The sequence below is a fragment of the Ornithodoros turicata genome, chromosome 3, assembly GCF_037126465.1.
Source record: "Ornithodoros turicata isolate Travis chromosome 3, ASM3712646v1, whole genome shotgun sequence".
Taxonomy (NCBI): Eukaryota; Metazoa; Arthropoda; class Arachnida; order Ixodida; family Argasidae; genus Ornithodoros; species Ornithodoros turicata.
The window spans coordinates 53,529,777-53,545,813 of record NC_088203.1 but is presented as its reverse complement, the minus strand read 5'-3'; the positions used below and the strand labels follow the sequence as shown (position 1 = coordinate 53,545,813).

The following is a 16,037-nucleotide window of genomic DNA, read 5'->3' as shown; positions in this document are numbered from 1 at the left end:
TGTTCTGCCATAATCGTAGCAGGTTGAAGAAAGCGCCGTTGTAACAAACAAATAAAAATGACGTGCACAAAGCCCACCAATTTGGACCGGACCAGATGATATGCCGATTTCTATCTTTTATTGTTTTCCATGTTTGTATTATTAGTTTTAATACAGTCACCCCTCGATTTATGAACAGCCTTGGATTCCCGAAAAATCGTTCAGTCGAGGGATTCGTAGTCGTGGTGCCAGAAGAAACAAGGTACACAAGCGGACGCTGTACCCTTCCCTTTAGTTATTGTGTTTACGTGTCCGTAAGTGGGCTTGATAGCATCAGTTACATAAATCCGTTCGTGATGGCATGTTGTTCGCCTACAGCCGTGCTTGTCCATTTAAACGTTGACACTGTTGGTTATCGCTGGGAGGGCAATTTCATGCACATGCGGACAAACGGTGCATTCCAGACAAACGGTCCCGGCAGGAATCGAGATCAGCATGGTGTTAGCGTTTCCTGAGCAGCAATAACTATGCCATTTACCTCGCTGGCGCCAACGATCCTTTTGCAGTTGTTCCTTAAGGGTGAATCACTGTCTTTTTGTGCCTGTGACCGCGTAACATTGGAGTTCACACTTGTTGTTTCTCAATCTATGTAGGCCCGCTGTCTTTTTCTCCCCGTTCGGTAACCTCTAGATGCCTGAGCTGACGTCACTCCGTTCATACATCGAGTTCAAAAACGCATGGGTATTCGCGGTTGCCCCGAAAATCCGTTCACAGTTCGGATAACGAGGTGTTCATAAAACAAAGGAGAGATATACATAGAAAAAGTTTGGTTCCACGAGGTGCTGTTCATAAACTAAGCGAATTCATAATTCGACGGTTTATAAAACAAATGTTGACTGTATGTATTTATGTACGGGTTGTATCCTGATTATTTATTTTATTATTCTAGGTTTTTATTTAGTGCCAATTTATATTAGTTTAATTTAATTTTAGTTTAGTTTAATTTCCATAAAGTGACAGGAATTCAGGACGCTGCCGTGTAGCGGCATGATCAATAGGCATTGATATATCTTGTCAGAAGGAGTAAAAAACAGCCTGGCTAACCTGCGACGGGGAGCTTGTTCGACAATGTCACGGCAGATTAATTCCTATTGGAGACCCTTTTGTTCTATTTATGTAGACTGGAGTTTGTATTCAGAGTGGACCGCTCAAAGCAGTTACAAACCAAAGCAATTTACGAATGAGTGCCCTGCCCCACATTGCCCAAGAACAACTTCCTGGTTGTCAGAGAATTGAGATCTTTTTTTTTTCGACACCTGGAGCGTGTTTATTTGGGCATCTTCAAGCGTAACTATCGTCTTAATGCACCTGGGAAGAAAAATTAAGTTTGGGACATCGATTAACATGATGTCCTTCACATGAAAAACTTGGCATCACAAACGCGTTGAATCGGCTGGACACACCATGACCATGAACACATGAAGGTACACAAGGCTGTCTTGAACGCAATACCTCGTACATTTATCTTAATTAATGTATAGCTGGTCTATAGAAGAGCCCATAGCAGGTCTGTATTAAAATGAAAATTTGCTGCATAGCAGAACGTGGGTAAATTAACGGAGTGTAAATTCCGATAATCTTCTCTCAAACTGGAAAGTACTGCAAGTGCGGTTTCCGAATTCCGATACCTATATTTTGGCCTTGTCTCTTACACACAAAAGCTTCTGATGTATGTGCGAGCAGAAAAATCGTACCAAAGAATAAAATGAAAACCCGAACAAGCAAACTTCGCAACCGCTTTGAAACCGCATCACTGCCATCTCACCCGTCGCCGTATCATGATTCTGTCATGCAGTTTGCTGTTTGCAGTTTGTCATGCAGTTTGCAGTTTCCCACCCACCAAAATTAGCGGCATTCCCCTTTGTGGCATTTTGCGTCAGGGGACCCGTGCGTTAGCGGGCTCCCGGGTTTTGTGCGTCAAGTTTTCGACGGGCTCGTCCTCTGGCAGATTGGCAACACTGTATAGCAACACCGCGGTATACGAACATCATGCATCATCCAACATCATCCATGACGAACATTGTTTTGCAGCTGCTCACATCTCTGTGACGGAATGTACGGTACGATATCTACACTTTCTTTGAGTTAGTGGAAACCTTCGTCCTGCGTTTTCACTGGTATACAGAGACAGTCACCTTCTTGCTGGACCGTGTCATCGCATGAATTAGTAAGAACGCCGTGCGCTCAGCGGCGAATTGGTCCCCCACGCCGGCTGGCAGGTAAGGCTACCGTGTGATTTTCTCTACAGTATGTCCTAATTTCGTTGTGCTTCGTTTATTCTCACACTGCCGAGAAACGGATTCAACTTTCCTTTATTTTTGTGCTGCTTTGTACGGGGCAGCAAAACGTTGGGGGGTTTTAGACGGTTGTATCTGTATCCTGAACACTTGTACTATGTTCTGCTGTAGGTGTCGCCGCCGTGCAAATGAATCATTTTTCTTTTTTCGATTTTCAGATGGAATCAGTGCCTGTCTACGTCTGTAGAAGATGCAGCCAGAGAGCACAGACGGTTAAAGCTCTCTTTAGACACCTTACAATTTGGCACAGCCATGAGAGCAATTGGTCCTGCTCCTTTGATGGATGTGCAAGAACCTACCGGTTGTACTCATCGTTCAAAAAGCATGTGGACCGTCATCACAGCCACATTTTTGATAATGCCTCTCAGTCCAACAGTCACCGTAGTGTCCACGTGGGGACCACACCTGAAGTACATCAAGGAAGCACGGATGAGCCTCTGGAATACTTTCCTGGCGTCTCCACAAGTGGCACATGTCTAGAATTGCCCTCATCATTGACTTGCCATGAGCGTGACCCTGTTGAGCAGCTTTCACTGTTGGTGTTAAAGTGGAAGGAGCAGCGACAGCTACCAGAATCTACAGTAAACGAGATTTGTAATGATATCATAGACTACCTGGGGACCCTCAGAGAACAGCCTTCATCTCAACCATACGACTTCAGCATGTTGGCTACAAGGCGACAAAGAGAAAAATACTGGACAAGTGCACTGAACTACATCCCTCCTGTGACCGTGCCACTTCCCAATGCCGAAGGCCGCTGTAAAAGGGACAGATTTGAGTATGTTCCCATATGTGATGTGATCTCAGCATTGATGCAAGCTGAGACGTACAAGACAGGTGACCGTGCCAGTAACATTTTGCTTCAGGATGTGTATGACGGCTGCTATTTTAAGTCACACCCTGTTTTTGGACAAGGGGATGAGAAAATTATCATCCAGTTGTACTTTGATGAATTCGAAGTCTGTAACCCCATTGGCAGTAAAAGAGGGAAGCATAAGATATTAGCAGGATACTTCACCTTGCTGAACACCCCACTGCAGTGTAGATCGAAGGTAAATGACAAACATCTGGTCCTCCTTGCAAAAATGTCATCTGTGAACTCCCACGGTCTCAAAAAGATCATGGAGCCATTAGTGAACGACATAAAAAGGCTAGAAACTGAAGGGATACTAGTACGTGGGAGACGGCTTACTGGCACAGTGTTGTACATTACAGGCGACAATCTAGCATCACACCAGATTGGCGGATTCCGCATGTGTTTTTCCAGTGGTGCTATGTGCAGATTTTGCATGGCTACAAGAGATGAGATAAACCTCAAGTGGGAAGAACGGGACTTCACTCCCCGGACACCAAGTGCTCACGCACGCCATGTGACGCTTGTTGAGAGCGATCCGTCACTTTCCAAGGTGTATGGAGTAAATCGTGAAAGTTGTCTGAACGAACTGAGCAGCTATGACGCAACACGGAGTTTACCTCCTGATATTATGCACGATCTCTTTGAAGGGGTCATACCTTTTGTTCTTAAACATGTTGTCAAGAAGCTAGTGACGGATGGTGTGATAACGTTAGCAATGTTGAACAGCCGTTTAGAGCGGTTCAAGTTTCAAGGCAATGATAAAAAATCGCAGCCTCCAAGATTGACACGTGCTGCTATATTTGGTTGCACCAGCATAACTGGATCAGCCTCTGAGAAGTGGTGTCTCTTCCGCTTCTTTTCATTTCTTGTTGGAGATATCGTGCCTCCTGATAATGAGGCCTTTGATCTGTACCTATGTTTGCGGGATATAGTTGACATTGTTGCTGCGCCACAGTTGACGCCTCAGATCATTCCATTTCTGCAAGTTCAGATTACTGACTTCTTTTCTTCCTTCACAGAAGTTTTCCCTAATGTACCCTGCATTCCCAAAATGCACTTCATGATTCATTACCCAAAACTAATACTGATGTATGGTCCGCTGTCAAGGTTGTCTTCGATCAGGTTTGAAGCGAAGCACCAGTACTTCAAGTCACTAGCAAGGAAGACTCATAATTTTGTTAATATATGTCGGTCTCTCAGCAAGCGGCACCAAATGAACCAGATGTATACTATTGCCCAACCAGTTGAAGAGATGGTAACCTCAGGTTGCAGACGAGTACCCTATGAAACATTGCCACAGCTGCTGAAGAAACGACTGGAGGACGTCGAAATGGACAATGAAGAAATCAGCTCTCTTCTCTCTATTACTGTAAAGGGTCGATCCTTTCGGGTTGGATGTGTCATTCCAGTGCGAGTGTTTGATGATGACCTTCCGGACTTTGCTCACGTGACACTTATTCTTGTATGCAAGCAGAGGCTGTTTGTACACTGCCAGCTGCTTGATACGAAGGCCTTTGACGAGCACTTTCATGCTTTTGTTGTAGAACGCAAACCGGAGGCCATTGTTATTGAGGACTGCGAGCACTATAGTGAATTTCCTGACTTGGTATACCTGTACGAAGTTTGCAATAGGACTTATGTAAACTTGCGTTACACAATGTTCACAGGAATGTATGTCTTCTGACCAGCAGTTGTACAACAGTACATTTCAACTACATAGAGTTACATTATGCAGTCAGTTTGTTGTCATGTGTTCAACCTCAATCATTTCCCTTCGTGTTCATGATTTAAGCCAATTTTTTCTCTTTGTCCAGAAAGTGATTTTAGTCATGCATTTGTGACCTTTACAAGAAGTTATCTCCAGTTCATTTTACTGTCGGCTGCTCTTGAGTTAATAAACATGTGTCTGTTTGTCAAAACACAAAACCATATTCTGCTTGGCTCTAATTTCTTGTCACGAAATGCACACCTATTATGGAATTCCCCACAGCGTTGAGCACGGTGCAGGGGAAGCAAGGAGACTTCATGACACGCAAAAGCTGTGTCATTGACTATAAAATTGTAACTCACTGTGACGTACGCATTGCATGACAGTGCCTCAAGGAAACCGAACACATGCTTGGGAGCAACCGTTGCTGTCTGTTGTTCAGAGCGATGGACGTCACCAAGGCAATGTAGCTTGTGGAAGATTCAGTGGCAATAATTGTGGCTGGCTCTAATTTGTCGTCACGTAATGCACACCTATTATGGAATTCCCCACAGCGTTGAGCACGGTGCAGGGGAAGCGAGGAGACTTCATGACAAGCAAAAGCTGTGTCATTGACTATAAAATTGTAACTGGCTGTGATGCACGCATTGCATGACAGTGCCTCAAGGAAACCGAACACATGCTTGGGAGCAACCGTTGCTGGCTGTTGTTCAGAGCGATGGACGTCACCAAGGCAATGTAGCTTGTGGAAGATTCAGTGGCAATAATTGTGGCTGGCTTTAATTTGTCATCACGTAATGCACACCTATTATGGAATTCCCCACAGCGTTGAGCACGGTGCAGGGGAAGCAAGGAGACTTCATGACACGCAAAAGCTGTGTCATTGACTATAAAATTGTAACTGACTGTGATGCACGCATTGCATGACAGTGCCTCAAGGAAACCGAACACATGCTTGGGAGCAACCGTTGCTGGCTGTTGTTCAGAGCGATGGACGTCACCAAGGCAATGTAGCTTGTGGAAGATTCAGTGGCAATAATTGTGGCTGGCTCTAATTTGTCATCACGTAATGCACACCTATTATGGAATTCCCCACAGCGTTGAGCACGGTGCAGGGGAAGCAAGGAGACTTCATGACACGCAAAAGCTGTGTCATTGACTATAAAATTGTAACTGACTGTGATGCACGCATTGCATGACAGTGCCTCAAGGAAACCGAACACATGCTTGGGAGCAACCGTTGCTGGCTGTTGTTCAGATCGATGAACGTCACCAAGGCAATGTAGCTTGTGGAAGATTCAGTGGCAATAATTGTGGCTGGCTCTAATTTGTCATCACGTAATGCACACCTATTATGGAATTCCCCACAGCGTTGAGCACGGTGCAGGGGAAGCAAGGAGACTTCATGACAAGCAAAAGCTGTGTCATTGACTATAAAATTGTAACTGACTGTGATGCACGCATTGCATGACAGTGCCTCAAGGAAACCGAACACATGCTTGGGAGCAACCGTTGCTGGCTGTTGTTCAGAGCGATGGACGTCACCAAGGCAATGTAGCTTGTGGAAGATTCAGTGGCAATAATTGTGGCTGGCTCTAATTTGTCATCACGTAATGCACACCTATTATGGAATTCCCCACAGCGTTGAGCACGGTGCAGGGGAAGCAAGGAGACTTCATGACAAGCAAAAGCTGTGTCATTGACTATAAAATTGTAACTGACTGTGATGCACGCATTGCATGACAGTGCCTCAAGGAAACCGAACACATGCTTGGGAGCAACCGTTGCTGGCTGTTGTTCAGAGCGATGGACGTCACCAAGGCAATGTAGCTTGTGGAAGATTCAGTGGCAATAATTGTGGCTGGCTCTAATTTGTCATCACGTAATGCACACCTATTATGGAATTCCCCACAGCGTTGAGCACGGTGCAGGGGAAGCAAGGAGACTTCATGACACGCAAAAGCTGTGTCATTGACTATAAAATTGTAACTGACTGTGATGCACGCATTGCATGACAGTGCCTCAAGGAAACCGAACACATGCTTGGGAGCAACCATTGCTGGCTGTTGTTCAGAGCGATGGACGTCACCAAGTCAATGTAGCTTGTGGAAGATTCAGTGGCAATAATTGTGGCTCGCTCTAATTTGTCATCACGTAATGCACACCTATTATGGAATTCCCCACAGCGTTGAGCACGGTGCAGGGGAAGCAAGGAGACTTCATGACACGCAAAAGCTGTGTCATTGACTATAAAATTGTAACTGACTGTGATGCACGCATTGCATGACAGTGCCTCAAGGAAACCGAACACATGCTTGGGAGCAACCGTTGCTGGCTGTTGTTCAGAGCGATGGACGTCACCAAGGCAATGTAGCTTGTGGAAGATTCAGTGGCAATAATTGTGGCTGGCTCTAATTTGTCATCACGTAATGCACACCTATTATGGAATTCCCCACAGCGTTGAGCACGGTGCAGGGGAAGCAAGGAGACTTCATGACAAGCAAAAGCTGTGTCATTGACTATAAAATTGTAACTGACTGTGACGTACGCATTCAATGACAGTGTCTCAAGCAAACCGAACACGTGCATTGAACATGCTTGGAGCAACCGTTGCTGCTGTTGTACAAAGAAATGGAATGGTTTTCACTTTTCATCACGTAATGTGCAACCATCATATAGAAAATATGAATAAAATTGGTTAAGAATGTGTAAATTGTAATGTGTAAATTTAAATATATTCATCAGATATCAAACTTTCTGAATAAATGTTCATTTCTATAAGCCATTTATTAAAATGTTAAGACGTTCTGACCTTTTCGTAGCAGAGAGGTTTTAGGTATACCTAATATTTTAATTACAGTACAGAAGGTACAGCACCCTACCTTGCAAGAACTTGTTTTTCATTTTTCAATGTCTTTCTCTCTATAATACTTCAACATAGCTGATCTAATGAAACAACTCGTCAAACTTAACAAATGCACAGTCACATTGGAATAGCCAAAGCAATTTTTGGTTGTGAAAGAAACATCATAGATGATGACATTCCCACCAAAAGAAAAAATGTTTTCAGTACCTTTATTTTGTTGCGACTTACGGGCGGATTTGTGCATATTTTAGAGCGTAGTGCAATCACACTTTATACATTGTACTATAGGACATAACACCACTTTATGCATATTGCGTTATACAGTGGTTCGCAAGAAAAGTGGGCTAGAGCACTTCACAAAGAGAGCGATGAACATAAAATGCTACATTTGTGGTACCTGCATTACAGATGCTACTATTCACGTTGCACCTGTTTGTAACTCAAGTACCATAAGGACAGCCTAAAGTTTTCGTTTACGGCTCTCTCCGTGAAGCAATCTGCTCCGCTCTGGGACACCGTGTGTGACGATGAACTGATGGACAGCGCTGGCGGGATAATGCAGCTCTGGCGCACAATATAAGTGGTTGCAAGTTCGGAATACACATGCGGCACTGAACACGACAATCATGACGTGATTGGTTTCGCCGGTTCGCTGCAGGACAAACAACTCTCATCCACGGAAGAGCTGAAATTATGCGAGTCGATCAAAACACGCGAGTGAAACATGCCCGCGCGTATGTCGGAGAACTGTCCGAAAACGTACGTGGCATGGATATCTTCTAATATAGCACTCTAGAGAGAAGAGAAGATCAACGGGGGAACATTTATTCACTTTTATCTTCGACGGAACAGAAGAACGAGAATCACTGACACAGCTATTTAAGTTATACCTTTGAGTTTGCAGGTTGCCAACCTCGTCCACTATACTTGGAAACGGGTATTAAAAAAAATCCCAGAAGGTGCAAATGAGGAATATCTGTCCCTCATGATACCTTCCGGCTGGGCGGAAGGTATATTATTGAGACATGACACTAAATTATACCTCCCAAAAGGCATAAAATTAGTCCCGGTGGTATAAACGACGGTACTTGATCCTGAAATAGACCTCGCTGGTCCCTTTTTCACACCTTCTTGGCTGAGAGTGTACTTACCACACTTTTCCTTTGCCTTGCGTAACCTTTTTTCCAGCTTGGCATTTGCACGTTCGAGCTCCTCTTTCTTCCTCTTTTGACAGTCACAACTGGCACAGGGCTCAACCACCCCATGCACAACCACCAGTGAAGCATTTGTTGAGGTGATAAACGTACGAATACTTAAAAAAAAGCAAAGGCATGTGCATGACGTTGCTCATGTACATTTCTTTCATTTAAGAGGTATCAAAACAGACACATAGAAGCAGATCTGAGAAGGAAGCCTAAGCCTGCATTCTACGGCGTAGGTACAGGTTGGGACAAAAGTTTACGGAACACGCGAGCGACGTACTTTTTCTTCGGTGCGGCACCCTAGCGGCTGCCGGAAGCGGGTGAGTTCACTGTTTCAGAGAGGTGGATGGATGCGCTGTTAGCGACACGCAGTGGTCGTTCTACTGTCACTTGGGTGTGGCTGGGAAGTACGAGTTCCCGCTGGCTGTGTGTCGCTCACAGCGCACCCTTCCATCCCTCCGAAACAGTTAACTCACCCGCTTCCGGCAGCCGCTAGGGTGTCGCACCGAAGAAAAAGTACGTCGCTCGCGTGTTCCGTAAACTTTTGTCCCAACCTGTACTCACAGCTGGACTACTTACGTCTGCCACCACATCAAGTGCCTTTAATATCTTGGTTCTTTTTTTCTCCATTTCGATGCACATCGAAATCGATCCGCATCGACGCACCTACAAGAAAAAAAAAAGTAACACGGTGGAACATCAATGTACACAGGCAATATCAACTCATAAGTTTCGGAATAATTTTACACCCGCTGGGTAGCACACAGCAAGAAGCATCACAGCGAAGATGTTCGAAAATCCAGGATACATAACTAAAATGGAAGAAAGTTAACACCGAGTTAACTCAACAGTAAAGTTGGTTTGTGTGTTGAGTTAAACCGGTGTTAGACTTTGTTTTTATGCGTCACAGCATATGAGATGTCAAGAAGAATAGTCCATTGCATGTTTTCTTAGGCAGCTGTCCTTTTACGTCATTAATTTCTAAAAAAACTTGTCAGCACGGCTTGAGTCAGTTGAAAGTAACTGCAGCCCAGGCGTCCAGAATTCATATTCAAGTTCGTGACTGCATTATTTTATATATTTCCAGAAAACATACCAACTGTCGCATATCACGTTGTAACTAAAGCAACGTAAATCGCAGGAACACTGGGGTTCTCGTCTGTTTCTAAGGCTGGAACATTCTATATGTAATGTACTTTAATGAATGGGCATGCAAGGTCCGAGCACGTGTCTTTCAGTAGATTTCTGTCACCACTTCAAAAGCACATTCCAAGTGTCCTTAGCATGTTCCAATGAATAAACCGAGACATTACTTACCTGCAGCCACAATGTAAGCTTCGGAAGCCTCTGCTTCGTCGCTCCACTTCACAAGGAATATTTTTCCTTTCAAATTTCGCACACTTTCTGGTTTGTGCAATATACTTAATCCTACTTGAACATCTACGATGTTTTCGATTGGATATACGTCAAACATATTAAGGCCTGGACACTTCACCAAAATATGCATGATGTTTTGCAGAAAAAAAGTAACCTTCCTGGTTTACAAACTGGGGTACAAAGGACACGACAGAATGCAACTTCGCCCTTATTGAGCGGAAATGCGGAATGGCAGAACGGGAAATTTCCAGTATCAATGTTGCCGAACGAGTCGGCTGTCACCAAGGGCGCGGTGTGTCCTTTGCTCGACACGTACGCCAAATACGAACATAAAAGAATATAAATCATGTAAGCCTCTTTTTAAAAAAATAATGAAAACAAGCAAATATTTTTGTTTGTTTCCACGGGAAGTGGCGAATGCTTTGGTACTGAAACACCAAAACCGTTTGTGGCAAAGTCACATGATCTGCTGGTTCTGCTGTTGCGCCAAATCAATAAAAGATGTTTGCTTGATCATTCATCACATCTGATATTACTTCCTATACCTCGATAGTTTAAGGTCATATATTCACCCTCCTTTATATTATACATTTTCAACGTATTTGTTGTACTTTCGTATTATCAAGTGGCGCAAAGTCATATTGGACATGGTTCTCTCCGTATGTGGGCCCGGTAGGCAACAGGCTCGTCTGTTTCATTAGGGTCCTTCGTAGGAAATACATGGATATTCATGGACATCTTCCCGCCAGAGCACGGTGCCTGGTGAGATCTTGGCCATGACGAAAAGAGTTTATCGTGATTGAGCACTAAGCCCGGACAACCCGATCTCGAAAAGCACTATTTGGAACTGGAAACGAAGGGGCATAGACTTTCGGGAGTACTCTGATGCAGACGCACATGACCATTGTACACCGGACCCTGGCCAAGCAAGCAAGTATGGAGGAAATTGTGTGGAGACAACCGTAACAGAGACATTTCACCGTAACGTCGGTAAAGCGCAGAACAATGTGCCGGCTACAAACGTGGACGGCAAACAACCGAACATGGAACACGATGACCCTGTGGATCTGCATTCAGACACCATCAGTGTTTCATGCACCAACAGCTGTGAGACATTCTGAGGCTCCGACTGTGACATTCCGACATTCCGAGGCATTTCTGAAGCGAGGTTGTGTTCCGAAGAAAGCGGAACCTCTGAACCTGTAAGTTCAAATCGCCTTTCGTGCACTTATACACGTATTCGCGCACCTAATGTGCTAATTATGCAGTGCTTGTGCATCAGTGTATGAAATACTTGATTTTGTACAATCTTATTGAATCATTCATTAGCTAGCAAAGAAACAAGCAGAGTCTTAACAGGAAACACAGCTCATTATTTTATCGTTCAGAATACTTGTAGTGAGTGAACGGGGCACAATAAGAAAGAATTAACAGAGGAACCCTCCATTGCTAGTATCTGTTTGGTCCTGTTTGTGCGCTGCTAGTACGCTCAATTTCAATGTGCTCAAACTGCCAATTTTAAGTGGCTGATAATCTTCTTTTTCAGGATGATAAGCTGTATGCTGGTGTACAAATCACAAGAGCTGAAAGTCTCCTCTTGGTCATGGGCCATGCTCTCAAATACCACGACTCCAAGGAGGCTACTGAGAACTTTCTTGAAGTAATTGGAGCCCATCTGCCAGAAAAGACAAGTTTTCCACCTACCAAGTATCAATTCTTTAAGTACTTTACTACAGCAAAACAGTCCATGCAGGTCCATTTCTACTGTGCAAATTGCTTTGAGTACCTATGTAAAGACTCCTCTGACGGCCTTATGCAGCAGTCAGTGACATGTAGTAAGTGCAATAAGACCAGTACTAGAGACAAGCTATTTCAAGTAGGTAACTACTACATTTCAATTGATCTTGCAGCTCAGTTACGTGAGGTGCTTGAGAAGCATGAGGGTCTTTTAACGTGCAGTGTTGCGCCTTCGTACAATGTTGGCGACATCATTCTGAAAGCCCAGCATATCGCAGTCCTCCTCTCACTGGAAATTATATCTCATTCACTTGGAATACTGGCGGTGTCCCTGTTTTTGAGTCATCGCAGTATAGCATTTGGCCGCTTCTGCTCCAAGTGAATGAGCTACCCTACCGTGAGAGGACACAAAATCAGATCTTAGCTGGGCTATGGTTTCGTTCAGGGAAACCATGCATGAACACCTTTCTAAAACCATTTGTGGATGAAGTAAACACGTTGTCCACAAATGGTTTTATTTGGATGTCACGATCGGGTAAAGAAAAGTGTTCGAATGTGTTCCCGGGGCCGTGCACCGTGGACAGTGTGGCACGGTGCCAATTGATAAATATGGCGCAGTTCAATGGCAGAATGGGTTGCCTCTGGTGTGACCATGAAGGGGAGGTAGTTCGAGTTGGACATGGTCAGAGCAGAGTCCACCCCATTCTCCAAAGGCTTCCTAAAGAAAGAAGTGATGAAAACTTGATGACACATGCAAAGAAAGCTGAAGACACTGGTCATAACAGCAGTGGGTTAAAGGCCTGAAGTGTACTTTTCTTGCTGTCATGTTTCAGCATGATATCAGGGTTTGTAGTTGATTACATGCATGCTGTATGTCTCGGCTTTGTCCGAGCAACAGCATGCATGTGGTTTAACCACAAGGGACCACATAAGTATCTGATTGGTCACAAGGTTCACGATATAGACATTAGACTTGCAAGTTTGAAGCCTGTATGGGAAGTTTCCAGACTTCCACGATCCCTTAAACAATGGAAATACTGGAAGGCGTCAGAGTGGAGGAGTTTTTGGCTTTTCTACTCCCCAGTGGTGTTAAAGGACATGCTTCCAAAGAAATATTACAAAAATTGGCTTAAATTTGTCCAGCTCATGTATGTTCTTCTCGCTTAGTCTGTACCCCTTCACAACATTTCTCTGTTACGTAAGGAGATGCTTGACTTTTTGGCAGAATATCACCTATTGTATTGATTGCAATTGTGAAAAAAGTGTGACAGTTAGAGCCACCTCATACAATGTAAGGAGAAATGTTCTTGATGTACTTGAGAAGAAGGTGAGGATAAGCAGCATTGTTGAAGTAGAGCCAGTAGACGATGTTATAGAAATTGTTGAGTTCTGTCCAAAAAATGTATGCTCTTTGAGATTGAAGAGAAAAATTATATGTGTGTGCTGCATGGAAATCTTGTTGTGGAAGCAAAATAAAAATGCGATATATTTTCATAGTCATAGTCAATATAGAAAGTTGTGGAAACCTACCAAGTGTATACACAATTCACAGTGTTCATAACTCCAGCTGAGAACAAACTTGTATATGTCACCAAACTTTTGTTGGTTATGCATTATATAATGCAGCCTGTTGTATCGGTTCGTTGAGTAGGACAGAGACCCACTAGAGGATGTGATTTCAGTGGAAGCATAGCACGACATTGCATAATGGAAAGCAAAACATGGGCACGAAAGAAAACTTATAGAATTTATAGAATTGCAAAATTGTAGACGGTGCACAACAAGTGTGCCTGACTTTAAATAGGAGACTCATTTTTTGTCCAAAAGAAGTCTTGGAAGACGTCTTCTGATTTGCTATGGGCACGATTAATTGAAAGCACAGACAAAACAAACCCATAAAGATTCTAAAGACTTCTTTTTGACAACTGTCAAAAGAAGGGCAAAAGCCAAAGGATGCCCAAAGAAGGTATATAGAATGGCAAAGTTAGTTTTCGTATAGCTTTATACACGTGGTTGTCTAACCCGGTGTGCCAAAAACAAGAATTTCACTGCTTGCGAGTAAAAGTTGCAACGAGGCATGTTTTGCCAAATAAGCGGTGCTGTTAATAACTGTAGCTGTCAATAATATAGTAAATGATTCATCATATTACATGAAATTCAACAAAATGCACCATGAAATTCATGTGGTGCAAAACGCAAACATAAGAGGATATGTTTGAAAATCAGCCTCCATTGTTGCTCGCAGTTTTCTGAAAATTCTTCATGAAATTTGCACGGATGTAAAGTATAGCTTGATACATGTGGTTGTCTAACCCGGTGTGCCAAAAACAAGAAAATCACTGCTTGCGAGTAAGAGTTGCAACGAGACATGTTTTGCAAAATAAGCGGTGTTAATAAGGGTAGCAGTTCCTCCAATGAAAAGCTAAAGAATGTTCACAAGATCTTCGTTAATTAAGTTAATTTTAAGTTAACTTAATTAAGTTAATTTAATTAGTTAGTTAGTTAGTTAATTTTCATAACACAATTTTTTTTTCCTTCTTTGGACTACCTATTTACTGTTGTCTTTTGAAAGTAAAGAAAAAGGATGTGCGAAGGCAGTCAATAGATTTCCTTTGGTGTGACCTCTTCAGACAATCAGGATAAAGAAAGGCCAAAGCCTGTCTATAGCCAGTGTTTGGAAAATTGTCTATAGGAAATCGCCAAATCACCAATTCAAAGAAGCCAAAGAATGACCAAATAATGTCAATAGACTGGCAAATTTCATTTTCATGAGGGCTAGAGCCTTTTCTTCAACTGCCATCATTCAGTTGTACGCGTACCCTTGCAGAAAAACACCAAACAAGAGCAGTTACAAGTGAGGAGCAGATCAGGACGATAACATTTTGTTTGGAACCAAAAGATCGACATAAATCATGTGTGATATCTTCGACAAATCAGATGTGGTATTAGATTACGAGTCACAATCCATATGCATGTGTACATGTCTTGTTTTGAATATTTTACTGAGGTAATTACACTGCAGAAAAGTGAACTGACCTCATTCCAGTCTTCCTTGGTCATTGCACGGTCGGTACTGCGAAACCGTCTGTGCGATGTGACCCCTTACATTACTGAAGAAGTCTCCCCATGTATGATTCATTACCCAATATATGTTTATCTGTGCCGCTTTCTGTAGTGAGGCATAATCCTGTCGACAAGAAGAAGAAGAACAAAAAAAAAAAAAAAAACATGCCAGGCCATGTAACGAGTGTTTCAGACCAAGTGGCGCGAAATATAAGGGGAAGAGTTTGCGTGCAAGAGCGAGTGGGCCCGTCTCCAATGCCCGTCTCCCTCAAACTGACGCGACGTGGCTTCACCGAGGCTTCAGAAGTGAATGGATTACTGAAATGCTTACGCCAGTGCTTCCCAAACTGTGCTACCCTGCCACCCATCAAAAATATAAGATATCGCGTCGCGACCCTCCCTCCGGATTTCTTATGATGGCACATGATTTTCTATTTTGGTACAGCAACAACAAGCCAAAAAATTGAAGTTGAAATTTAATTTGACATTTGGGTGATTTCATTTATAATCGAACAAGGTGCGGAAGTCCCATTTTTTTATCCCGTCGAAAAAAATATATGTTGGAGGGAACCTCAAGTGATGCAAAACGCGCCGCATGCGAAGCACGTGGGCGCGATACTTTCCTAGAGGGAGAGGGGTAAACTTTTATGTCGCATGGCCGCGCTTTCCGCTGGGCCGACTTTGACGGGGCCTGGAGGCACCATTTTTTTGGTTACGAATATGATTTTTTTTTGTCGTGAGAGACATGGCCGTTGTCTATCACAGTGATCATAAGGAAGCGGCTGTCACGCTCAGTTCGTTCTTTAGAAAATCCTAAACTTGGCAGGAACGTTCAAAAATGCCAAATTTTGTTACGCTATTACTTCAGAACGGTACGTCCCACTACATTGCA

The 16,037-nt window shown here is 43.4% G+C and overlaps 2 protein-coding genes across 9 annotated transcripts in view; both read left to right on the top strand.

Moving 5' to 3' along the window:
• LOC135388471 (tyrosine-protein kinase SRK2-like) overlaps positions 1 to 16,037 on the top strand; it is a 509,896-nt gene that overhangs the window by 402,039 nt on the left and 91,820 nt on the right. The window lies entirely within an intron of this gene.
• On the top strand, positions 1,753 to 5,115 carry LOC135388470 (uncharacterized). Its single transcript, XM_064618047.1, has 2 exons — positions 1,753 to 2,258; positions 2,495 to 5,115. Exon 2 carries the CDS (start codon positions 2,495 to 2,497, stop codon positions 4,874 to 4,876), a length of 2,382 nt encoding a protein of 793 aa, XP_064474117.1. The 5' UTR covers positions 1,753 to 2,258; the 3' UTR covers positions 4,877 to 5,115.